General features: G+C 39.9%; 1 protein-coding gene and 1 long non-coding RNA gene across 3 annotated transcripts in view; one reads left to right on the top strand and one right to left on the bottom strand.

Moving 5' to 3' along the window:
- The window catches only part of SND1 (staphylococcal nuclease and tudor domain containing 1), a 402,857-nt gene that overhangs the window by 141,117 nt on the left and 235,231 nt on the right, over positions 1-26,509 (top strand). For both annotated transcript variants that reach the window (XM_072147568.1, XM_072147569.1), the window contains exons 13-14: positions 13,409-13,519; positions 20,468-20,540. In XM_072147568.1, coding sequence (XP_072003669.1) covers positions 13,409-13,519; positions 20,468-20,540 — 184 coding nt within the window. The remainder of the gene's footprint in view (positions 1-13,408; positions 13,520-20,467; positions 20,541-26,509) is intronic.
- LOC140127188 (uncharacterized) lies at positions 9,490-22,427 on the bottom strand. The gene is made up of 3 exons (XR_011854961.1): positions 22,302-22,427; positions 10,335-10,473; positions 9,490-9,789 (listed from the first exon to the last, which is right to left on the bottom strand). It is a non-coding gene; the product is annotated as an uncharacterized lncRNA (long non-coding RNA).

The following is a 26,509-nucleotide window of genomic DNA, read 5'->3' as shown; positions in this document are numbered from 1 at the left end:
AAAGAAAGTTTTATTGAAAAGAAAATGCGGACACAACCTCGTTGACCATTTTATTTGTCAAAATAATGGCAGTCATCGACGCAATCCTACGAATCCGAAGTAGTCCACAGCATACACGATCCTGGAAGACAATAAAAACAAACATATACACAAAAAAGGGTATGTTGCCAAGGGGGCATGCTCGTTTCCAAGGGGGAGACGGACATGCTCGGGGGTAGGGAACATGCTCGTTGCCAAGGGGCAGGGGGACATGCTCGTTGTCTAGGGGGAGACGGACATGCTCCGGGGTAGGGAACATGCTTGTTGCCAAGGGGGACATGCTCGTTGCCAAGGGGGGCATGCTCGTTATCTAGGGGGAGATGGACATGCTCAGGGGTAGGGAACATGCTCGTTGCCAAGGGGGATATGATCGTTGCCAGGGGGGACCAATACAGTCAGTCCCTGGGTTACATACAAGATTGTTCTGTAGGTTCAAATTGAATTTGTATGTAAGTCGGAACTGTAGACTTGTAACCCCAGACAAAATTTTTTTGGTCTCTGTGACAATAGAATTTTAAAAATGTTGGGTTGTCATAAGAACCGGGATTAACAATAAATCTTCATTGCAGACACCTTTGATAACTGTTATAGCTGATCTTTGTAGCCTGAGGCTAAAGTACAAGAAATTACCAACATCCAGAGGTCCGTTTATATCAAGGGGTCGTCTGTAAGTTGGGTGTTCTTAAGTAGGGGGACCGCCTGTATATACATAAAAACGTGTGTGTGTGTGTGTGTGTGTGTGTGTGTAAATATATATACACACATCAGTTGGTGCTGGCACAGATAGCGACATTTACCAGTGAAGGGGACAAAAACGACTGCGGCACCTAATTGCGCTGGATGGCCAAAAAGTTATTAGTGCCTGAATATGGCAAAATGAAGAATTTTAGTTTTTGTACATTTTTCCACATGTATTAAAACAAAATAAAACCTTTAGTATCCCTGTGATTGTAGCAACGCAAAGAATAAAGGTGACATGTAATTTGGGGCACACAGTAAAAGCCGTAAAATCCAAGCCCACAAGAAAATGCCGCAAATGGGTTTTTTCACAAATTTCACTGCATTTGGATTTTTGTTCCCGCTTCCCAGTTCAGGGCATGGAATAATAAATACCATCGCTATGAAGTGCAGTTTGTTACACAGAAAACAAGCCCTCACATAGCTCTGTACATGGAAAAATAAAAAAGTTATGGATTTTTGAAGGAGGGAAGTGAAAAATGAAAACATAAAAAATGAGAAAGGACCAGGTCATTAAGGGGTTAAAATCTCCTAAAACCTATATAAATTTTGGATCCCAGCGCACGTACCAACCCAAAGAATAAAGGGGAGGTGTCAGCTTGAGAGAATAGTGAAATCTGAAAAACAGAGTCCAATAGAGAATGTGGGGCATGCATTTTTTCCCTCAATTACTCAGTACATTGCATGGAATACTAAATGGCTTGCACACTCTTTCACACCCCTTTCACACCCCCTGCACACTCTTTCACACCCCATGCACACCCCTTTCACACCCCTTGCACACTGCACACTCTTTCACACCCTTTCATACACTTGGACACTCTTTGAACTTACTTTTCACAGGCTCCTGCTCTGCACACTCTTCAGACACTCAGCTGACAGCAGTGCTGAGGTCACGTTCTGCAGCGGTCACGTGATCGCGATCGCGTCTCCATGGCAACCCACAGCATAGTGAACGGCCGCATGCGGTGGATCCCTTCTGGCACCGTAAGCAGCCCCGATATATTACAATTCCATACACTTCTATTGGAATGGCCGCATCGCAAATCTGTCCAAAAATAGGACATGTTCTATATTTTGCGATGCGGCCATCTGGTCTGGTCACGATGCGGTGAGACAACGTTTGCTCACCGCATCACTACAGGAGCAATATAGGTCTATGGGGGGCTGTGATCTGGTCGCAAATCATGCGACCAGATCACTGTCCCCCTCACGGTCGTGTGAATGAGGCCTTAGTTTTTGTTTAGACTCTCATCAGGTGAGTTGCATATTTAGAAACTTTACATTGCAGCCATGGAAAGGAACCATTTTGGCATAAGGGCAATGCCTTTTTGATCTTATTTTTTAATTAAGTCTATTTTAATGGGTTTTTTTTGGCCTTTTAATCGTTTTGGTATTTTTTTTGGTGGGTTAATATAAATGGCAGATCACCAGTAAACAATGTTATTGTCCTTGCATTAACACAGTATTGCAAACCCCGGAATGTGTGACAGTTTCATTGTGTGTTACTTTGTTGTGTTTTCTCATGTTTCAGTAACACAAAGAAGCGTCAAATAGCTTTCAGCTTCATTTACCAGACTCCTCTTCTGTTCCTATCCAAAAACACTACAGCTTGAATAATTTGTTCTTTAGATACTCCGTTTGCTAGACTTCTAATTCAATGGTTAAGCATTGTGTCCTTCTGATCTGCTGTACTGCTGGCTGTATGGACCGAGATATATAATTCCATTGATGCTGTTTTCTGTATGTTTCAGACCTCATTCTCTACTTTGATCTGTTATTGTTTTTTACTGTTGACCACTTGGCCCTCATATTTCATTGTTTCAGTAGAAGCTGTAGATGGCTGTAATGTATTTTTTTCAGTGATTAATTGCACAAAGGTACTTGAGTTGACATAACGTCGACCAAACTACTGATGGCTGCAACATTCGTAGATGATATTTTCAATAATTGTGTGTTAACTTTTCCGGAATTCGGGAACGATCAGAAACCTCCAATTTCTTGCTGGAAATGAAAAATGCATTTCCTTATTATTATTATTATTATTATTTTTGTGAATCAATATTTGTTACACCCTGAAATGTAACTTTTCACATCAGAATACCATTTTGCTAAACATTTTACAAAGCTTTTTAACAATGTGATTTTATAGAAACTTCTTGCATTGTTTACACACCATAATCCATGCATGCTTGCATGTGCACATTGGATAGAATGCTCTTAAAATGTGTTAATGTGTGAGTTTTGGGAATTGTTCTAATAAATGGCTTGTTTAAACTCAATGATGGCAGGGATGTGCATTATTCTGAGTCATTTAGATGTTAGGCCCTTGTGTCCTACTGGGGATTTTTTTTCAATAAGGTTGGTTTTGGAGTTGACAGAATTTTATCTGTTGCCTTCATTCATGTTTTCGAGCTCAACATTTGCGTTATAGTCAACATTTTACATTGAAAAGCCTAATTCTTAAAGGGAACCTGTCACCACAGAACAACACTATAAACCCCCAACAGTACCTTCTAGGTAACTGTTTTTTCATGGTTGCTTTGTGTATTTTATTACATTGCAGCTTCATCCCAAAAAACATTTATTCAGCCTGGTTTCTCTCATTGATGCAGTCAAGGAGGCGGGAGACAAGTCAAGCTCTCTCCCATCCCCTCACAGCCACTGCCCAGTACCCACCCCATCACATGACCCTTGGCACTGCCCCCGTTCGTTTCACATCACGTGTGTTTGAAAACTCTGCACATGCGCAGTGTAGCTTGTCCTCAGCTATATTCAGAGCTAAACCGCACAGTAGCGTTTGCGGTGTTGAGTATGTGATTGAGCTAGCCGGCCATGCTTCGACGTGCACAGCCACACCGCGCATAGTGCTGCGACATGAACGGGGGCCAGTTACCGGGCACAGCAGCTGTGAGGGGGCAAGCATGACTGGTCTCCCGCCTCCTTGACTGCATCAATGATAAAAACCAGGCTGTATAAAAGTGGTTTTTTTTTTTTGGGATGGTGCTGTAACGTACAGAATACACAAAGGAAACCTGAAAATGCAATTAGATTGTTTCTGTGGTGACCGGTCCCCTTTAAATGCTCAGTATCATGCTTTTACAGATTTACTAAAGAGTTTCAACTCTTTTACTTTGAATTTTGGACATAAAAAAATCATAATGTATCGCATTTATTATTATTTCTTATTTACCATTTCTTTACTCATTTAAATTTTACTACCCACAGGCCTCATGCACAAATCAGAGAGTTGTGCTATGGTCCTTTACAATGTCTGGTACAGTCAGCTGGACAGTAGGAAGGTATTTTCCTCAATAATCAATACTGGATGTAAAAGAAGGGACTAAGTAGTGAGACCGTAAGATAAATTGTGGGTTCAAAAGACTGTTTCTCTTCTCTTAAAAAGCACACACAAAGCTTAATTAAGGGGGAGAAATATCTTAACTTTATTAGGAATAATTGCCTTGTTGTAGACTTTAAAGCTGGTTGTACACAGTGAGTTTGCTCCACCAAGTTCTCTCCTTATGTCTGCTGGATTTATCAGTCCACATCTGGAAGTGTTGAATGTTCATGCTGACTTCAGTTCAGCAGTTTTTTAATGCTTATTTACAAACTTTCTCTAGGTTACGTGTATGGATAGTTGTAGTCTACATCCTATGAGCTTCTTAATGGGTCCTGTCACCAGGAATGTCATTTTTAGCTGATGACCAATATCCTCTGCAGTGATGAGTTTAAAATGCTTTTGTCAGTATTCTGAATCACTTCAGTACTTAATAAAAGTATATTAGACATTACCTGGCTCCTTGTCAGCACCGTCCAGTGAGTCACCGGTATAGGAACCAGCTCCACCAGCCCGAGTCCCCATCTCCTCAATGCATTTCCCTTTCCTTTGCCTCTCTCTTGCTCACTCCCTCTGCCTAAGGCAGCTAACCAAGGAGCTAACAGACTGTTGACATTCTGAATCATTTCAGCAAAGGCATTTTAACCCCTTAAGGACGCAGGGTTTTTCCGCTCATTTCTCGCTCTCCACCTTCAAAAATCCATAACTTTTTCATTTTTACATGTACAAAGCTGTGTGAGGGCTTATTTTGTGCGTAACAAATTTTACTTTCCCGTAATTTTATTTATTTTAACATGCCGTGTACTGCGAAGCTGAAAAAAAATTCCAAATGTGGAAAAATTCTTGTGGGCTCAGTTTTTTCGACTTTGACTGTGCACTCAAAATAACACCTCAGCTTTATTCTTTGGTTCGGTGCGATCGCGGTGATACCAAATTTATACAGGTTTTATTGTGTTTTAATACATTTTCAAAAATTAAACGAATGTGTACAAAAAAGAAGAAAAAAATTTGCCATCTTCTGACGCTAATAACTTTTTCATACTTTGGCGCACGGAGCTGTTTGAGGTGTCATTTTTTGCGAAATGAGCCGGCGTTTTCATTGCTACCATTTTGAGGTCTGTGCGACATTTTGATCAATTTTTTATTTCATTTTTTATGTGATGTAAAAAGGTGTAAAAGTCGCATTTCGGACATGTGGGCGCCATTTCCCGCCTCGGAGGTCACCGCCGCCCGTAACCGTTTTTATATTTTGATCGGGCATTTTGGGACGCGGCGATACCTAATGTGTGATTTTTACTGTTTATTATGTTTTTTATCAGTTCTAGGGAAAGGGGGTGATTTGAATGTTTAATATTTTATAATTTTTTTTTTATTTTTTAAACTTTTTTTTTTCTTTTTTCCCCACTATTTCTTAGACCATCTAGGGTACATTAACCCTAGATGGTCAGATCGCTCCTACCATATACTGCAATACTTCTGTATTGCAATATATGGCATTTTTGCAGCTCATTCATTACAATGAGCCACTGGCTCATTGTAACGAATCTGCAGAAGCCAGGTAGCCTCGGGTCAAACGAAGACCCGAGGCTACCATGGCAACCGATCGCCGCCCCCAGCAACCCCCCCCCCCCCCATGACGTTCGGGGGCGCGGCGATCACAATAAAGATGGCGGTTTTTAAATGCCGGCTCATTTCGCAGAAAGGTTAATAGCCGCAATCGGTGCAAGCACCGACCGCGGTTATTAGCGGTGGGGGTTTGCTGCAATATGCAACAACCCCCACCTTTGTATGAAGAGGACTCAGCCCGTGAGCCCTCTTCATACATCAGCGCAGAGCATTAAGTTGTTAAAACCCATCATTAGAGAGGCTATCGGAACCTGTCACTAGCTAAAAATGGCATATGTGGTGATGGGTTCCCTTTAAATGGAAGCCCTCAAATAAGTGGTGGTAACCTATCGTTTTGATGAGCACTTTGCAGCAGTTTGTTCTGTGGCGTGTGCTAAATTGTGTTGTGCCTTTGTAATTTACAGATATAGTGTTCAGTGTTCCTTTTAGCCTTATTTTGAACGAGAACTAAATGAGCTTTTTTCATTGCTTCCAATGTGTTGAATAAACACATATATCTAGGTGCTGTCGACTATTCTCTTATTTATGAAACACTTGCCAGGCGAAGTGATATCTAAATCGAAACCTGTCTCCTCACTTTGTGAAAAATAGAACGAGACACGGGCGGCGCCCCTAGTGCAATAGGTCACTTATAAGTGAGATGAGGTATTAGAGAGTATCTGCTCACCTGAAGACACCTTGTGTCTTATGCGTCTGGAGTAGATACTTTTTGTTCTCCGGTAGCTGTGGCTAGGGTGTGCTGCGTCTTCCCGGGGTCCGGTACAGTGGTAGTGCCGGATAGGGAATCACAGGGATGTAAAGGTTTGAAAAAACCGGGTTGGTATAAGACGCGCTGCCCCAATTGAGTTGTATCCGACACGGTTGTGGAGTGTAAGATATTATTTATTTAGAGGATAAAAAGGACTACGCGTTTCGGGGGTGGTCTACCCCCTTCCTCAGGTCCGTGATAATTGCTAGGCAAAACAACATGATAAAAACTAGTTTAGAGTATATATACATATAAAAGATGTTTGTTTTTTTCAAAAAGATTATATAAAGAATAAAAACGTGTCTATAAAGTACAGGTCATTTCGTCGTTTCTTGGTGGAATAAATTCATATCATACAAGTACTGACAAAAATAATTCATAATTGATAGTATCAAAGGAAATACATAAACAGGAAATTCATAGTAATGCGTAAAAGAAAATTCATAAAAAGAAAATACATGTGGTTCATGTAGGGACGTCTGAATATAAATAATATAAAATATGGTAATAGGGTAAACTGTATAGAATATATAAAATATAATATATAAAAATGTAATATATAAAATATCATGCAGGTATGGGGTGGTGGAGAAAAAGATAGTGTAGAGCAGGCGGGATTCCTTACTATAGTGGATGCGTGGAACAGATGGGTTTGTGATGCAGATGAATTGGGTAATAGGGAGATGGGTTAATGATATAATGTGGTGTACAAATCAATTGTATAGTTACCTTGAGCGCCAGGGTTCAGGGTAAACACAGGACGGCTGTTGAAGAGTGAGAGGGGGATTAAGTGCCTTGAATGAGAGCATCTGTATGATAGCGGGGGTATGAGGGGGGAGATAACTTACTGTTCCCGGTGTTCAGGGTGAACACAGGATCGCCGGGGTTCAGGGTAAACACAGGACGGCTGTTGGAGAGTGAAAGTGGGATTAAGTTCCTTGGATGTGAGCATCTGTGGGATAGCGGGGGTGTGGAGGGGAAGGTGACTTACTGTTCCCGGTGTTGAAGGCTGTGTGGCTGGTTTCGGCGCGAAGTGTGCGCCCAATGGGAGCAGGAGCCTTTTATGTGTGCGGAGATAATAGGTGTAAGGGGTGTATGGATAAAGTTGGGAAAAAAAAAAAAGGATGATTAATAATTAAATGAATATTAGTTAAATGAATAATTAGATAATTAAATAGATGAGTCTGCGTATGTGAGTATTGTGGAATCAGGTACGTTCGATTAGTTCATTTAGTCCAAAACAAAACCAAAGACTTCAAAGCTCTATCCACAGGAGAATCATTCAGTATCAACTCATTTATCAATTGTGGCTCAGATTACGTAATTTATGTCCTTGAATGCCCTTGCTCCTTACAATATGTGGGACGTACGACCCAGAATCTCAGAGAACGCATCAATACCCATCGGAGCAAAATTAACTGTGGTTACCCCCTACACAGTGTATCCCGTCACTTTGCATCCCATCACAACAAAGACCCACTCCTATTGAAACTCACCCCGATCGAGCAAATCCCTACCTCACATCCAGATAGGTTTAACCAACTGGTCCGTGGGAGAACTTTTGGATCTTTAAATTAAACACCCTGACCCCCAATGGACTAAATGAACTAATCGAACGTACCTGATTCCACAATACTCACATACGCAGACTCATCTATTTAATTATCTAATTATTCATTTAACTAATATTCATTTAATTATTAATCATCCATTTTTTTTTTTATTTTTTTTTTTCCCAACTTTATTCATTCACCTCTTACAACTATTTTTTTTTTTTTTAACTTTATCCATACACCCCTTACACCTATTATCTCCGCACACATAAAAGGCTCCTGCTCCCATTGGGCGCACACTTCGCGCCGAAACCAGCCACACAGCCTTCAACACCGGGAACAGTAAGTCACCTTCCCCTCCACACCCCCGCTATCCCACAGATGCTCACATCCAAGGAACTTAATCCCACTTTCACTCTCCAACAGCCGTCCTGTGTTTACCCTGAACCCCGGCGATCCTGTGTTCACCCTGAACACCGGGAACAGTAAGTTATCTCCCCCCTCATACCCCCGCTATCATACAGATGCTCTCATTCAAGGCACTTAATCCCCCTCTCACTCTTCAACAGCCGTCCTGTGTTTACCCTGAACCCTGGCGCTCAAGGTAACTATACAATTGATTTGTACACCACATTATATCATTAACCCATCTCCCTATTACCCAATTCATCTGCATCACAAACCCATCTGTTCCACGCATCCACTATAGTAAGGAATCCCGCCTGCTCTACACTATCTTTTTCTCCACCACCCCATACCTGCATGATATTTTATATATTACATTTTTATATATTATATTTTATATATTCTATACAGTTTACCCTATTACCATATTTTATATTATTTATATTCAGACGTCCCTACATGAACCACATGTATTTTCTTTTTATGAATTTTCTTTTACGCATTACTATGAATTTCCTGTTTATGTATTTCCTTTGATACTATCAATTATGAATTATTTTTGTCAGTACTTGTATGATATGAATTTATTCCACCAAGAAACGACGAAATGACCTGTACTTTATAGACACGTTTTTATTCTTTATATAATCTTTTTGAAAAAAACAAACATCTTTTATATGTATATATACTCTAAACTAGTTTTTATCATGTTGTTTTGCCTAGCAATTATCACGGACCTGAGGAAGGGGGTAGACCACCCCCGAAACGCGTAGTCCTTTTTATCCTCTAAATAAATAATATCTTACACTCCACAACCGTGTCGGATACAACTCAATTGGGGCAGCGCGTCTTATACCAACCCGGTTTTTTCAAACCTTTACATCCCTGTGATTCCTCACTTTGTGAACTGGTTTACTGATTCTCTCATCTGGCACAATACCTTTCCTGCTAGAAGACAAATATACATTTTTTGAATATACATGTTTTGTTATTTTTATTATTATTGAAAAGCCTACTCTTTCTATTGATGATAACTTGGCATTTATTTTTTTAAAGGCGTGTACCTATATTTATAGTGTATCATACATACAAAATTTGCTTTTTGTGTCCAAAAGATACGAGTCTGGTCACCTCTGTTCACAATATCTCTGATAGTTGTGGAAAGGACTAAGAACTGCAAACACATTTCTAGAGGCTCATTCTTCCAATCAATCAGTTTTAGAGGTGGGGCCTGCCCTGGTTAACCCCTTTGTGACTGCGGGTCATTGTTGCTTGAATGTCCAGGTCAAATTTTGCACTTCTGTTCTGCTCTCCTTTAAGTGACAATATCTGTGGAAAAGCTTAGCATATCATAACAATTTTTATTAATTTTTTAATGACACGAGACTAAAATAAACATATTCTATTTGGGTTAACCACATGTTTTTTGTTTATAGAATTGGCATACAAATAACTAAACATATTACAAAATATTTTTGTATTTTCCCATTGAAGTGGTAAAATTGTGTAAGCCTGTTCCAAAATACTTCCAAGGGTTAGAGACTGAGGCAGAGGGTGTATGTATTGTTGCAAATTGTCTTCTGCGTTCCCCCTCCAGCTAGTGGGCACTTTATAAACCTTTTGTGACCGATGGTCATTGGTGCTTGAATGTCATGGTCAATTTTTGACGTTTTGCTATGCGCTTCTTTAAATTACAAGATCTCTGGAAAAGCTTTATATATCATAAAATTTTTTACTTTGTTTTTTTTTCATGACGCAAGACTTTAACCTGATAGTTTTAATAATTACATCTTTTTTTCTTAATAAAATTTGCCAATAATTGACTACAAATGTGAAAAAACAAATTATGTAATAAATATGTACAACATTATTACAGCACCCTTACCCAGGTTCAGCTACATAAGTAGAGGGTGAAGTACTTCTACAAAGTAAGTCTTTCCCACAGCTGCTTCTTTATTCTTCCTTTTAGCCGACAGGCTGGAGAGGACACATTTCAAATACCTTCATCTCCTGTACCCTTGCACCTAGAAACACAGAAAGTCTCCTCTTCAGTATGATTTACAGATTTTTTTAAATTTTATTTACGGATATGTATATAGTCGTATGGCAGTCTTGAAGGGGTTAATTGGTCATATCTCCTGAACTGTGGCATCTAGGTGCTAAAGAAATAGAGATAGAGTCCACTTTCACAATTACTGATGGGACTTGAAAGTTCTATACAGAAATTGCAATTACAACCTTAATTGAAACACAATTGTAATGGGACACTGTCTTGACTATCTGCTATGCATGGGGTATGTGCAGCTCAAATGCTTCTAGCCGTATGGCTAACGTGAAGTGATTTGGCTTTTGACATATCAAAGTTGTTCTCTCTGTGCTTTGCGTGGGTTTCTTCCAGGTCATCCAGTTTCCTCCCACACGCCAATATGCTGGTAGGTTGATTAGATTGTGAGCCCCATGGGGACAGGGACCGATTTGGCAGTTTCTGTGTGGCGCTGTGTAATCTGTGTGTGCTACATGAATAAAATAATAATAATTATTATTATTATTAAAGCTACTATCACTAATACCACTATCTAAAGCAAATGATAGATAATTGACTTCTTAAAGCATTGTTACAAGTATGACTGACATTTTTAAGTTGAAAATGACCTAAGTAGTTCATCTTTTTTTTTCCTTAGGCTACATTCACACTACAGTATGGGGGACGTATATACGGCCTATATACGTCCCCCATACACTTCTATAAGCTCACGGCCCTGTACGGGAGCAGTACGGTGCAGCACACGTGCGGCACCGTACCGCTCCGTAGCCCAGGGAAAGATAGGACATGTCCTATCTTTCCCCGTATTACGGCGCCGTGCGCCAGTAATTCCTATGGAGAGGGGCGGGGGTGAGCTGCGCTCACCTCCTCCTCCTCTCCCCGCGCTGCCGTGTGCCCGCCGTGCTACGGTGCGGCGGGCTCACGGCAGTGTGAATTTAGCCTTACACTGAAATTTGCTCCAAACCGATTTTGAAAGTGCATCTGAAAACTTCCTCGTAAATTTTATTCCGCAGTTCACTATAGCAGTATATGCCTACACAATAATAATTGTACTTTTAAGACTGACTTACTAATGTTTAAAGAGAATTTGAACATGGGAGCCACCATAACTATTAAAGACATACAGGCGGTCCCCTACTTAAGAGCACTTGACTTGCATATGACCTCTAGTTACGAACGGACCTCTGGATAATGGTAATTTATTGTACTTTAGTCCTAGGCTACAATCATTAGGTATCAAATGTGTCTGTAATGAAGCTTTAGTGTTAATATTGATTCTTATGACAACCCAACATTTTTAAAATCCAATTGTCACAGTGACCAAAAAAGTTCTGGCTGGGATTACAATGATAAAATTACAGTTCCGACTTGAACTTAAGAAAAAAAACCTACAGACCCTATCTTGTATGTAACCCAGGGACTGACTGTATAGGTTCTGGCATGAATGTTAATGAAGCAGTTTTACCTTTGCACCTCACATTTCACAGAAAATTTGAGTTGTCATTCAAATGTAGTATAGGTCATGCTGCTCTATAGAATGGCTCTATCCTGTTTAGATTAAATTCTACTTAAATCAGATGATAGCCAAACGCAGATGTAAACTGGGTCTAATAGAGCATTTTACGTGCTGTAACCACCATATCCAACCTCTTGAAATGAGCCCTTGTGGTAGTATTATTATCTTTTAATGTTATAGTTATGCCCTTATACAGTATTGATTATATACTTAAAAAGAAATTTCTCCCTGCTCAAGCGCTAGGATTTTGTAAGATGTCTATTTCCCATGTTGCCCACAGGATGTCCAAGTTTATAATTTTGGAGATGCTGCTCAGAGTTGGGTGTCATACAATCTGGTTATGATTTATGACTGCAATCTCTCCAGTGATCAGCCACTTTTTTTCTTATTTTAAGGCAGTGCTCCTTTGGAAGAGGTTTTCTTTTCTTGGTATTGATGCATAAATTTCTTTTTTGTTCCCCTTTGTGCCTGTTCATTTGTAGGAGCTGGACTCTGCCAACTGAACGGTGTGGGAATGGAAACAAATAGAATTCTGAAATGTCAAAAATATGTTGCGGATAATTACTTTTGCTCATTGAACCTTGCACTGGTCTGGCACAAACAAAATCCCATGCTGTATTTCTAAAGAATGTTTTCAGAAAGGCTACATGATGCATTCAGTTCTCTTCGCAGCTTCTGCCAATGGAGCTGGAATGTGTATAAACCAGTCCACAATGAGTTAACTAAAACCAGTACATTTTGATTTCTAACAAGACCCTTCTGATATTTACTTCCTGGTCCCTTTTTGAGTTGCTCAGTCAATCACTTGTCACTGTGAGATTTGCCTTAGCTAGTGAATGGCTTAGCATTTCCCTTCATTTTCTAGTGGTTAAACAGGAACATTGGGAAAACGGTTAATGGAGTTACTACCGCTTTTATGATTTTAACCCTTTGTTGGTCTACTGGTCAAGATGTTAAATTTTGTCTCCTCACTGTAACCTCACTTTATCGTTGGTGGTAACTTGATTAGGTTTCCCTTTTTATTGATGATTGACAAATGGTGGACACGATGCATACCTTGCAAGTTTCCTGACCATGTTTGCTTAGTTGATGAAATCTCCTTGTATGGCGTTAAATCAGTAAATGCATGTTTGTGTTTTTTGATGATTTTTATTTTTAATTGCAAATTATTTCTGTTTTTGTTTTTACTCCCTACCTCCTACCCGTCTGTGGAACAAATTGTACTTCCTAATGTTAGTTTTTTCCAAATTCCCAGAACATTGAATAAAATATTAATACTAAGTTCTAAATTGAGTATCTGTTTTCCTGCGATGCACTAGAAATTTTCTGATTTAGATTTTTACAGTTTTACACTGACTAGAACTGCTTTCTAAGTAAAATAACTTTTTCTCTCCCTCAGAAACATTGCAGAAGCCCTTGTTAGCAAAGGCCTAGCCACTGTGATTCGCTATCGTCAGGATGACGACCAGAGGTCCTCACATTATGATGAGCTGTTGGCTGCAGAGGCACGGTAGGTATCCTTTTTATCTGATGTGCAGGCAATGTATTTATATATTTGAGCAGTATATATGAAAAATTGTTCTTGACCTAATTCTTCACTGTTTATTGGAGTCACAGCATCTTATATGCATTTACAGGGAGCTAATTTCTAGCTTTCCTTCATGGACACCATCTACATATTGAACTATTGAATGTACATTGTAATCTGTTTGGAATTTTCAGAGTAGAACATTCTCAAGTAAACAAGTTATTTAGTGATTTCAGTTATTCTTGGCAATGATTTTTTTTCTATAGTTTATTTCTAAATATGTGATTCGCATAAATTGAATTACCGTATATACTTGAGTATAAGCAGAGATACCTAATTTTAACAAAAAAATAAAAAAACTGGACTCGAGTATAAGCCGAGGGTGGGAAATGCATTGGTCACAGCCTCCCCAGTATATAGCCTGCCAGCACCCCGTTGTATACATCCTGCTATACCCCCCCCCCCCGTTGTATACAGCCTGCCATCCCCCCCCCCCACCCGTTTTATACAGCCTGACTGCCCCCATTGTATACAGCCAGCCCACAGTACTAAATAGCCTGCAAGCCCTTAAAAATAATGAACTCAATACTCACCATTCTGACGGCCCGGTCAACTCCGCTTCCATCTTCATGTCCGCGGCGGGTCCCCGGCAGCTCCATCTGCAGCGCCTGTTCTCCTTCAGGCCGGTGCTAGGACCGCGACAGCTCCGTACACACGGCCCGGCGGGCACACAACGGTGACGTCAGCAACTGTGATGTCACAGTTGTGTGCCGGCCGGGCCGTGCGTACGGAGATGTCGCGGTCCTAGCGCCAGCCTGAAGAAAAGGCGCTCCCGCAGACATGAAGATGGAAGCGGAGCTGCCCGGGCTGTCGGAATGGTGAGTATTGAGGTTTTTTTTTTTTTTATATATACCCAAGTATAAGCCACGTGGGGAATTTTCAGCACAAAAATTGTGCTGAAAAACTCGGCTTATACTCTACTATATACGGTACATTTAGATTTGGTGCATGAAATTACATGTTCAACCGCCATAAAGGTAAAGCTATATTATTAGTGAGTGGTAAAGTAATGACAACTTGGCCTTTTCCATAAATAACTTGTGATAACTTTTTTAGCAGTTTTTATTGCTAGCATAGTAGATAAGATTATTAAGATGTCATACACTTGTTGCAAAAAGGGATTTAGCTCACAGGTTTAAAATAATGCATTACAATTATTGTGAATTCTTGGTGCAGAATTCAAACTTGAACCTGAATTCAGCCTTGAGCTACATCACTGGAGTAGCATCTTAGTGACCCTTTAGCGCAGCTATTGCAGATCAGTCATAATATGGCATAGGCCCTTTTTAACGGCTACCACTGCGATCCTTTTATAGCTGTGCCACTGGTCTCACGTGGTTGAGTGGGTAACTACTGTATTTTAGCTTTTAAAGCAAATGGGAAGTAATTATAGCAGTAAACTAGATGTCCAGAAGCATCTTTTCTAGGAATAGGTCTGTCATCCTGGTCACGAATTGTCTTCTATTGGGTATCCCCTCAGCATGTAGATGATGCTGCTAAATTATAAATTGTGAGAGGGCTACAAACAAGCTACTGTCTTGATTTTGGAAGGGTACATTTCTGATGAAAACTCTTAATTTCACATGTAAATAACCCTGTAAGTAATCTTCTGTCATGGAGCTCTTTTTCCCCATAAAATATATTCAAAACTAATATAGACTATAAATAAAAAAAAGTGGCAGATGCTTTTCAGTTAACAGCTGCTTCTTATTATAACTACCGGTTTTCAGAAGCTTTACGTTTTGGTATTTCAGTGATCCTTAAGAGGATTTTTTTTTTTGGCTAAAATTTTTTTTGATATCTAGCCTTTCTTACCCATTTGTAATCAAATCACCCTTTTAATTAAAATAAATGTTTTAGTACATGGAATTGAAGAATTGTCTATGCAAAGCTGCAGTGTTTGGTAACTCTCACGGAGATCTGTGTAACCTTATAACAATACTTTGTGTGTGTCTGTCTGTGTGAGTAGCAGCAAAACTGAAAAAAGCATTTATATTCCAAGGTTGTAACTGGACTTTTAGCAGGACCTTTTCCTTTTTACCTCTGAGTTACTAGCCCCTACCTCTGAGTGACTTCCGTAGTAACAGGACTGTTCTGAAATACAATGAGGAGATCTCAAACATAAGTATATTTAAAGTCCAGCAACAATCCTAGAATATAACTGCATTTTCCATAGTCCTGCTGCTTGTAACACATGGTATGGCTACATAGTTCTCCAGGACTGGAACATGTTTTTTTTATTTTTAAATATTTTTATACAAGAAACGCAGCATTTAGAAAAATAATTTCCTCAATTTTAGGAGCAAAGTGTCAGCAGGGGCCTGGTGGTAATGTGTTATTAAGTACCACTTCTTTATTGCAGGCTGCAGAGCCTTTTGCAGTCCATGCTCTTAGGAAGTGATCATTGGAGCTTTCCATTGGAGAAACCCTTTCATTCCCCCCTCTCCTCTTCCCTCCCATTCCTAAACCTGCAATTGCAGTTCATGGAGGATGTAGCTCTCCAGTACAGGAAGGAAGAACACGTTTGAGGACAGTTAACATCTGTTATTCCATCAGTTTTTTGGGGAATGGGCTTACAATATTCTTGCTTTCTTGGATTTCCTCTGACTTTACCATGTGTTTTGTTATATATATAACAAAAAGTTATGTTTTTAACTTCAAACCCTTTTCTGGGGAACATACACTTGATGGAATAGAAGTTATATACAGATATATAGGTTTCCATGCGCCATTCAGTTCCAGGACGCCTTACCCTATCAGTAGAACATTACCTGGTTATGGTGACATTGAAGGCTATCCTATCAAGGTTAACTAGGATTTACCTTTGTGATTATATTTGCAATCATTGGTTTGGTGTTTTAGATCTAAAGAAGCTTTATGCCAAATCTCTCTTGTATAATGGAAAGTGCTGAAGATATTACTTTTGTGTAGCCAGCAGTAATGTGTCATATTTCAGCAAGTGGGTCAATAGCAGTAATGTCTTCTTTTTATGATCCTATTTTCTCTACTTGGAGCATTTTAGCAGATGCTTTTCATAAAAATTATGCTTCTTTATTTGGATTGAATTAGTTTGAATGGAAAAAATAACTTTCAGAATCCTGACCTTGACCTGAAGTGGTTGGTGGCTGCTTTGTCACCTATTTGTAAAAGGTTACAAATCAGTGGCTCACGCTGATACAAGATTTTTGATGTAATCATACTAAAATATTCTGATAAATAGGGTTATGAGCAGTTTAGCACACTGAAATATTGGGTAGTTTGAAAGAGTAATGTCTACAACTTTTTTTTCCTGTAAACTAACTTTTCCCGAGACCCCATAATCATTCTTTGTTATGAATCTAGTGCATCATTATCCGCAGTGGGTTCTTGCACTAAATTTCCAGCTGGAAGAATCACTTCTTACTTCCCTTTTCTCCGGCTATATGAAGAAAGCTTCCAGGCATCTGTGGTTGCTGTGGAGACCCCAGAATTGGCAGGATGCATAGAGCTGCTTTGGAAAGGAAGTCTTTATAGGAGCTCAATGCAAGAGTTAACAGAATCACATTTTTAGCCTGTGGAGTCTTTGGCTGGAACAGTGTTCTGGAAACCGTTCTTTATTCTATAATCCGGAAGTTAAAGCTTCTCATTGTGGAGATGGGAAGATCTTTCCATCCAAGCTATTAATAGGGTGATGCTGCGCACACCCTATATGAATGAACCCAGCAGCCTGTTATCCGAGTGCATTTATTCTGGTGTCCTGTCTTTTAATGTTGCTCATTCATCATATTTGGAAGCTGATAAAAGTTGTGGCTCTAATCTGGGCTTCAGTTATTGATGAATGGTTGAATAATTTCAGGAGTCGGTCTTTTTGTTTAGATGCTGAAGGGCGTCGGGTATTGATGTGTTTCCTTAATTCAAGGCAATTTTGCAAATTGCTTTAGACACATAACTTAGGCAAGGTATGCTTTGTCATAAGTATATGATTTACGCCCATAGCAAAATGAATATTTTTTCTATTTCAGGAGAAATGTGAAGTGTGCTGCTTTGTAACACATCTTTCACAGGCTTCTCCATCCCTTTCTCCGTGCAGATGTGCTTCTTAATCATGTAATCGCTATCTGCAGGTTTTTCTTTAATAAGTTCATTCATCAACATTGAACTCAAAATTACTTGGCAATTAAGAGGCACGCAGACTGCCACTTCAGGATGTATAGCAAGTACCACGTGGTGTCCTGGCTTGTAAGTTTTTAGTGTTTGACATGAGGCATAAGTATTTTTAAAAAGATAGTTTTCAGAAATAAATTGCATGTATTGAGGAATCTACCTTTAAAGGGGTTGGCCCAACAATGCTCCAGCAGGGCTCATGAATAAAGTGATTGTTGGGGCCCCAGCAGTTGGATCACCAACGGACATTAAGTTATTGCCTCTTCTGTGGATGGGGGAGAACATTGGTTTGAACCAACAACTTTGCATTGGAAAGCATTCCAATTTCTGACAACCAATGCAATACAGTATTCTGTCATGTTGGCAAATTCTTGAACTGACCCGTAAAGGGATAGTTGGTTCATCAGCATCACTAAGAGCTCCTTGTCTTTCCACTCGCATATCTGGACATATCCAGCCATAAGACAAGAGGAGGAAACCTAAAACTTAATAATATTTCATGTTTTTAGGTAACATTGCAGTAGAACCTTGTACGTTTGCAGTCGTGCAACCAATGTCACATTAAATTGGTGCAAAAGGTGCTTTATGCGATGTGGTTCATGTATACTGGCAATTGTGGCTTCAAGTTGCCAAAAAAAAAGGCATATGACTACAGCCATGTATATCAGTTGCCATAGAGTTGTTATCCAGTTAGTGTATCAGGGCAGTGTCTGGACTGCACTTTGATTTGTATAACATCGGAACCTAGTAAACCGTGCACACTGCCTTACAGTACCGCTATAAGCTTTGCCTTGTGCATACATACAATTAACCCTTTTCTCCTGTCTTGTTGCTTTTTGTCTGTTTCGAACAGGATGCAAATGAATACTGTGAATTAGTTTTGTTGCATTGGAACATATTAGTACAAATTAGTGAATGAAATGTTATTTGGGGAGTTTCAAAGGTTCCCACTTGAGGCTGTGTGCAGTCAACACTTTCAAGTATGTAAGCCATTAAGTGTATATTCTCCCGTTATAAAGGTAAAGAAAGCAGAATCCTGACATATTGGGATAAGAAATCCCCTGTGCTTAATATTTTCGTAGTACTAGTATTTTCAGTCCCTACAGTAAAGATGTATGTCTGGTGGCGGCGGCATCTGCCAGATCTGTTTGATCCATAAGGTAATGTTTTGTCTGTGTGTTAAAGTAAAACATTTCTGAACTCATTGTTTTTATTGACACTTGTCTCTTCTAAAATGATCTTGTGAAGTGAATGGTAGGATGTCTGCGGGGAAGGACCGAACTTTTTACCTATTGGCTCATTGAGTCACATATGAGCTGGGTATGAATAGAGGCACAGCGTGACCACTGTTCTTCCCCCTGCCTCATTGGCCATTAAAGCCAGCATAGCACAGAGGGTGGGGGGCTCCAGACAGTTGGATTGTTTCATCCTTGATGGAAAGGGCTGTGTACAATAGATTAAGAGACGACAGGTGGTAGAGGAATTGAGAGAACAAATGCTATTTTTAAAGCATTGTGCTTTGTGTTAAGGTACGCAGACTTCCAACCTGCAAAGACCTAAGTAAATTGTTGCTTTGCCCTATCCTAACCTTTTATGATTCTTTAACATAAGTGTCCCTGTCCGTGTTGCACGTTCTCCTTCCACATTAGCATAGGGTCTTCTCCTTCACTTGCTATATTATATGTATGGTTATTGCTTTGCAGTGAATGGCAAATGGGTGTTAACGTCATCTCTGTGCCACTTGCTAATTTGTTTCCCTCGTCTAATTGACCAGTCGTACTAGCGTGGATTCCCTTGGAGAGCAATGCTCTTTACACCTGAGAGAATTTTTCCCATTAACTCCACAGCACAAGCTTCATACTTTGCATTTAAATCCCCTCTATGTGATTAAGCAGTCACAGGAATTAAGAGAAGGTATTATTACTTTTCATGTGCCTCCCATTATTCTCTGCAGCAAAGTGTAAGAGCATATAGCGCTCTGCTTACACAGTATGAACATGCTTTGTATACTGTCATTTCCCTACTCCTACATTTCATGTTCACTTGTGGGCTCATGATTTAGATAGATCTGTAAACATTGACTCTTGGAGAGCATATGATTGGCTTTATGGCTGTGATGGCAGTGTCCCTTATTAGATAAGAGGGGGCAGATTTATCATTGGGAGGTATGCAGTTTTTTAGTGGACTGCTTAAAAACGGCCCAAAAATGGGTCCAAACCGCCAGGTGTGCCGCCGCTCTTAGTTGCAAAAGGACCTCTCTACCCACTGTGACCTGCAGGTGTCTGCAATGAAGTTTTATTGATTATCCTCGTTCCCTCGTCAATCCAAAACTTTTAATATCCAAATTTTAGGGGCCAAAAAATTTATTTGACTGATGTTTTAGGTGTCATTTTACTGCATGAGAGTGAGGGTGCAGTCACATGTTGCAGTTAAAACTGCATCGCAATCAGCTTTGAGGTGGTTTTAGGTGCAGTTTTGTCAATTTCACAGGTGAAAGACATGAACTGAATGCGTGAATTTGATTTTGAAGGAGAAAGCTGTTTCACACATTTCATTAACCTGTTGATTTGATGTCTTTCACTTGTTAAAATAAGTAATACCACCTAAAACCAACCCAAAACTAATTGTGATGCAGTTTTAACTGCAACGTGTGAAGGCACCCTGAAGGTAAACCACTTAATGTTTCAAGATGCTCATCATTCATTTTGTCTGTGTTTATTTTAATAGCGCCGTCAAGAATGCTAAGGGACTTCACAGCAAAAAGGAAGTTCCTATACACAGAGTGGCTGACATTTCTGGGGTAAGTTTGCTGCATTCCTTGAAAATGTATAATACATTTTTGAACTGATGCAGTGTTTAGACCTCTGTCCAGCTTTAAAATTTTCAGCATCATAAAAGACAAGGATCCTTCAAGTGAAGAACAAGAAGGGTTTCTGGTTTCTTTTAGCAACTGGACACCTTAGGCCGGCGGCACACGTGGCGTTTTGAACCCATTTTTGGGGCATTTTTAAGCAGTCCGTTAAAAATGCATCCTTTTTGATTAGTTTAAATTAAAATAATTGGTAAAAACGGTCAAAAACTCATAAGTTTTTATCAGACTGCTTAAAAACGGCCCAAAAAAGGGTTCAAAACGCCACGTGTGCTGACCGCCTTACTATTCTGTGTCTGCATTGTACAAAAATATACTAAGATCCAAAGAATTTGCATCAAATATTTATTTCAATCTAGGTTGAGGGAAGATAATGCATTGTATTTTCTTAGAGCACTACATAGTTTGTAGAAGGTGTTACTTGTAGCATTCGCTGTCAATTTGTAGTTATAGAGAACCTGTCCTTAACATTTAGCCCTGCAAGCTTTCACCAACCAGTTATTCAGGACAGTAAAGGACCACAATGATGTCCTCCTATATAATGTGAGATTCCGCATTGTACAGTACCTGTGCGGGCCTAATTGGTCTCTTCTGTGCATGAATCTTTTTTCCATTTAGGTATTGGACTTTGTCTTAATTGCTCCACAGAAAAAATAATTAAATTTATTTATTTTTTTTCCCCCCTGGGTAAAATTTGTGTGTACGCATGTTAATACCTTCTTTATTGTATGGAATTTTGTTATATAACACACTAGTGTATTATTACCTGTATTTTGTTGGTTACAACTACATACATAGAATGTTTATGGTAGAATGTAAGTCATTAGCTCACCTTGATAATGTGTACGATTAAGCTATAATGATGTATTTTATACCTTATGTCCTTATACATGCATGATTGTAGACATTCCGATATGTGTCACGCCTTTTTGTAACATCGGTATCACCTAGCAACCAGTCAGCCTAGCTATGCTATACTTAATACCTCGGCCGAGAATGCGCATGCGCCACTAGTTAGCAAGATGCGACACTGAGTGCGTACACTTCCGGTTTACCGTCATACTACTTTCGGTTGCGGGTACTTCCGGTTTACCGCCACACTACTTCCGGTCGCGGACACACCAGAACACACTCCCTGGAATGTCTCTACAGTGCATATAAGGTGAGCTTTTACTCCTAGAGGTTACAGACCCCTGAGGAAGTCGCGGATAACGACGATACGCGTGGGGAACCTCCCACCCCTATCAACTTTTAGGTGTTAGTATGGGCATTGTCACTTTTGTTTGACCACTGTTTCTCCCGGGTGTTGGGCCGGATTGGAGCCCAGCCCAGCTTGTCTTAGAGGTGTAGTTGACAATCAGCACTTTTTTTGCACTTGCACTTTATATGTTGTTTCCATTTTTTGCCTCGTTATATTGACAGCTGTGGGGGTTTTTGGCAGACAGGATTTATTTATTGCATATATGTGTACTCATTTGTACTGTGTTTTGTGGTCAACAATATTGATACAGAATAGGAATTTCTCTTTTGCACCTTGTATACGCCTTTATACCTATTGTTAGGGGTGGTGGGTGGATTGGAGCCACTGTGCTTCGTCCATCCAGTGTGTTTTTTTGTGTACTTATGTACTTTTAATTGATTTTAACCCTTGTGTAGTTGTAAGTTTATGAATTAATAAAGATTATTTTGTACCTTATTTTCGGTCCATTATAGCACACTTCTTTTTTTCTTCAAATTTCTAGTTGCTTAATTGCCAGTGTGTGGACCAGTGGATACTAGAGCTGTGCACGCCCCAATAGTCTGTTTGGTAGATTCCGCATTGCACTGAAAAAGTACACCATAATAATCAACCTTCACGAGCGTTCAGCGAGACTGGTGATGCACCTGGCATCACAGAAGTCAGAAGGCGGTATCATAGAATGACTCTTCTAGATCCCATTTGAATCTGAATGGGTTATTGAATACAGTGATCAGTTCTATTGAATCACTTAATCAGCCCGCTTTTGTAGGGAAAGACATTGGTGAAATATACCTGTCCCAGCATTCTTTTGGCTGCCATTTTACAGGAAGCTTTTTTTTCTGCTTCATTCTTTACTAAAAAAAAAAAAAAAAAAAAAAAAAAGCCCCATAAAATTCTAGCCACTCATGGGGTAGTTAAAGTTGCAGTGGCTGCAGCTAGTTTTGGAGTTGCTGGCTAGGTACTTAGTGCACATTTTTGCTAGGGCTTTTCCACACTGTTTAACCCTTTAAAGCCGCTGGTGAGTCCAACGTGCTAAAATTCTTTAACCCCTTCCCACCAATACCACTTTCCAGTTTTTTGCTTCCCTATTTCTGTTCCCGTCCTTTAAAAGTTCAGAACTTTATTTTTCTGTATATGGGGCGTTATGAGGGCTTGTTTTCTGTGTAACAAACTATACTTAGTGGCAGCATTGAATATTTTTTACCGTGTCCTGGGAGGCGGGAGGAAAAAATTCCAAATGCTGTGAAATTGATGGAAAATGCATTTGCACCAGTTTCTTGTGGTCATTGTGCACTCATAGTGTGCACTAAATGTCACATTCTGTTTATTCTCTGGGTCAGTAAGATCATGGGATACCATTATAGCTTTACTTATAGGTACATCATTACTGTATATAGGTTGTATTAGATTTTAATTAAAACCTGTTATACATAGCATTTTGGACACTAATAACTTTCTCACACTTTTGCGTATGAATCTGTGTTAAGGTGTCATCTTTTGCAGGACGTGATGACTTTTTAATTTTTACTGATTCAGATATTTTTGGGGCCGATTTTTTATTTTATTTTATATTCATTCAAGGGAAAGAGGGGTAATTTGAACTTTTTAGTGTTTTTTTTTTTATATAGTGTATTTACAGTACATTAATTTGCTAAGAAGTTTCAATAATGATGCAAACTTCAAGAAGGGGCATTGTATATTTTTTGGACATTGAATTTCTTTTGCAGCCTAGAAAATTTTTTTTCTGTCTCATATTTTTGGGATTTACATGCAACTGCAGTCTAAACGTTTCCCTTGTTTTTTGTTTTTTTTTTTGTTTTGTTTTTTTAAAATTTTAAGAAAGACTATTCTTTAATTGTATCTATTCCTGAGCCCAAAAATCTCTTTGTGCAATACATCTCATGCTGGCACAGCTTGCCATCATATCCAATTTACTAATCATTTAGTGATTCCTATGTGATTGCCATTTCCCAGACTGTTTTTCATTCCCATCAACCTGCTGTGCGATGGGACTCTGATATGCAGCTGCCCTCACTGTTAATTGCATGCTTAGATTTGGGAATCCTGTTACGGCCTGACAGTGTTGTAACATGTTTTAGCAGCACTTACAATTTATCATGCCTTGGAAATTATAGCCCAGGTTTAAACACTACAGTCACAGCCTTAAAGCTGTGTTTTATTTTTCTTTCTTTTTTTTTTTTTTTTGACATTTCCAGAAATACACACATACATAAATGGTTTAGAGCTGTGAAGGGGGGGGGGGGGGGGGATGTTCTCTTCTCTTGACTTGAAGCAGGTTCAAACAGACTTGGCTTTTCTCACATTAAAGGGAACCTGTCATCTGGGAGGTCATTTTTATATGAAGACAGGTTCCAATAGGCAAAAACACTTCTGTCATGCATCTGTATAATTCCTGTGCTTTTTAATTGTTTCTTTAACATTATCTGGCTTCATGCTGAAATTATTGTGATGTTCAAAGGCATTGCTTGTTGTAAATTGTCATCAGGTAAAAATTACCTTCCTGATGACGGGTTCCCTTAAATTAGTTGCTTAAGCTCCACTCCCATTCAAATTAACCTTCTGCTTAGAACTATAGAAGATTTTGTGAGGGAATCTACTAAGTATTTTCATACTTTTGAAGCCTTCTGCTTTGATCAGATTGCCATGCATCACAAAAAAACACTATTTCAGCTGGTGTTAAAGGGGATTTCCAGTTTCAGCAAATAATTGACATTGTTTGTGTAATGAAAAGTTATACAATTTTCCAATATACTTTCTATATCAATTTCTCACTGTTTTCTAGATCTCTGCTTGCTGGCATTCTGTAGGAAGCTGCAATGTTTATTTGCAGTGGATATGTTCATGGTCATGGGATGTCACACAGTCGTGCCCCTGTGTGGCATGGCACGACTATGAGCCAATTTTTATCCACAGGTAGCAAATGGTTGTTTTCTTTTTACATCAATTTAACCTTTAAATTATGGTATCGAATGGGCGCTATTTGCTGAAATGCATGGACTGGATGGATGCCTAACAACTGGGTGTACGTTATCACACAGTGATATCACAGTGACCCTGTGTGATAGCGTACACCCAGTTGTTAGGCATCCATCCATCCAGTCTGTGCGTTTCAGCAAATAGCGCCCTAATCGCATCAGCCTGTCACTGCTCCAAAAGAAAACACATATAGGGGCAGTGACAAGGGAGCATTTTACAAGCTATTGTGGTGGAGGGACATTTAATATGCCAACAAAACCGTGATGTTATTATTTACTTTTTATCAATAAAGGTTACGTTTTCACTAGAGATGAGCGAACACACTCGTCCGAGCTTGATGCTCGTTCGAGCATTAGCGTACTCGAAACTGCTTGTTGCTCGGATGAATATTTCGCCAGCTCAAGAAAATGGCATCTCCCGCCGTTTTGATGTTTGGCGGCCAGAAACAGAGCCAATCACAAGCCAGGAGACTCTGCACTCCACCCAGCATCACGTGGTACACTTACACGTCGATAGCAGTGGTTGGCTGGCCTGATCAGGTGACCCTGAATAGAATAGCCCCTGCCCGCGCTGCTCGCATCATTCTCTGTCTGGATGTCGTTAGGGAGAGAGCTGCTGCCGCTGCAGGGGTAGCGTTAGGGTGTTATATTAGCTTACTGTTAGGCAGGAGTGAGTCTACAAGAACCCAACAGCCCTTGTTTGGGCTAGAATATTTTTTTTTTTCTTTGCTTGTGGCTGGGCTTGCTGGCACTAGTAGTGCAGCTAGTACCATATTGTGACGAATTTGCAGGGAGACTTGCAAACGTTCTATTTAGCTCTTAGTGACACACATATCCATCTCAAACACCTAAGTGGAACAATTTATTAGGGGTTTGATTGAATTCGGCAGAGTTTTTTTCCAAAACTGAAAGTCATCACAGGCACAGCAAAAAAATCCTGTTGTGTGCTGTCAGTGTAGGTTAGAAACTAGCCATAGCCACCATCATCATCACCATCATCATCCTCTGTGGTTGCTGTGTGATTTCTTCTGATCGTTTTGTTAAAAAAAAAAAAACACACACAGAAACCACAAAAAAAATTTACAGTTTACACTTTAATTTTGAAAATGTTGAACCCGAGGGGTAGGGGTAGAGGACGAGGGCGTGGGCGTCCAACTACTGCAGGGGTCAGAGGCCGTGGTCCTGGGCGGGGTGAGACGCCACCTGCTGATGAGGGAGCAGGGGAACGCCGCAGAGCTACACTCCCTAGGTTCATCATGTCTCAAGTTACTGGGACTCGTGGTAGAGCACTGTTGAGGCCAGAACAGTGCGAAGAGGTGATGTCGTGGATTGCGGACAATGCTTCTAGCTATATGTCCACCAGTCAGTCTTCCACGCAGTCCACCCATGTCACCGAAATCAGCACTCCTCCAGCTCCTCCACCTCAGCCTCCTTCCCTCCAGTTTGCTCCGTCCCAGGAAAATTTGGCATTTGAACCGGCGTACTCTGAGGAACTGTTTTCTGGACCCTTCCCAGAGTCACAAACCACTTGTCCGGTTGCTGCTGAGCTCTTTCCCGATGCCCAGGTTTTCCACCGGTCGCAGTCTGTGGGTGATGATGACATTGTTGACGTAGTGGAAGAAGTGTGTAAAGAGGTGTCGGACGATGAGGAGACACGGTTGTCA

Source organism: Engystomops pustulosus, chromosome 4 (genome assembly GCF_040894005.1).
Source record: "Engystomops pustulosus chromosome 4, aEngPut4.maternal, whole genome shotgun sequence".
In the NCBI taxonomy this organism is placed as follows: Eukaryota; Metazoa; Chordata; class Amphibia; order Anura; family Leptodactylidae; genus Engystomops; species Engystomops pustulosus.
This window is presented reverse-complemented; position numbering and strand designations above follow the sequence as displayed.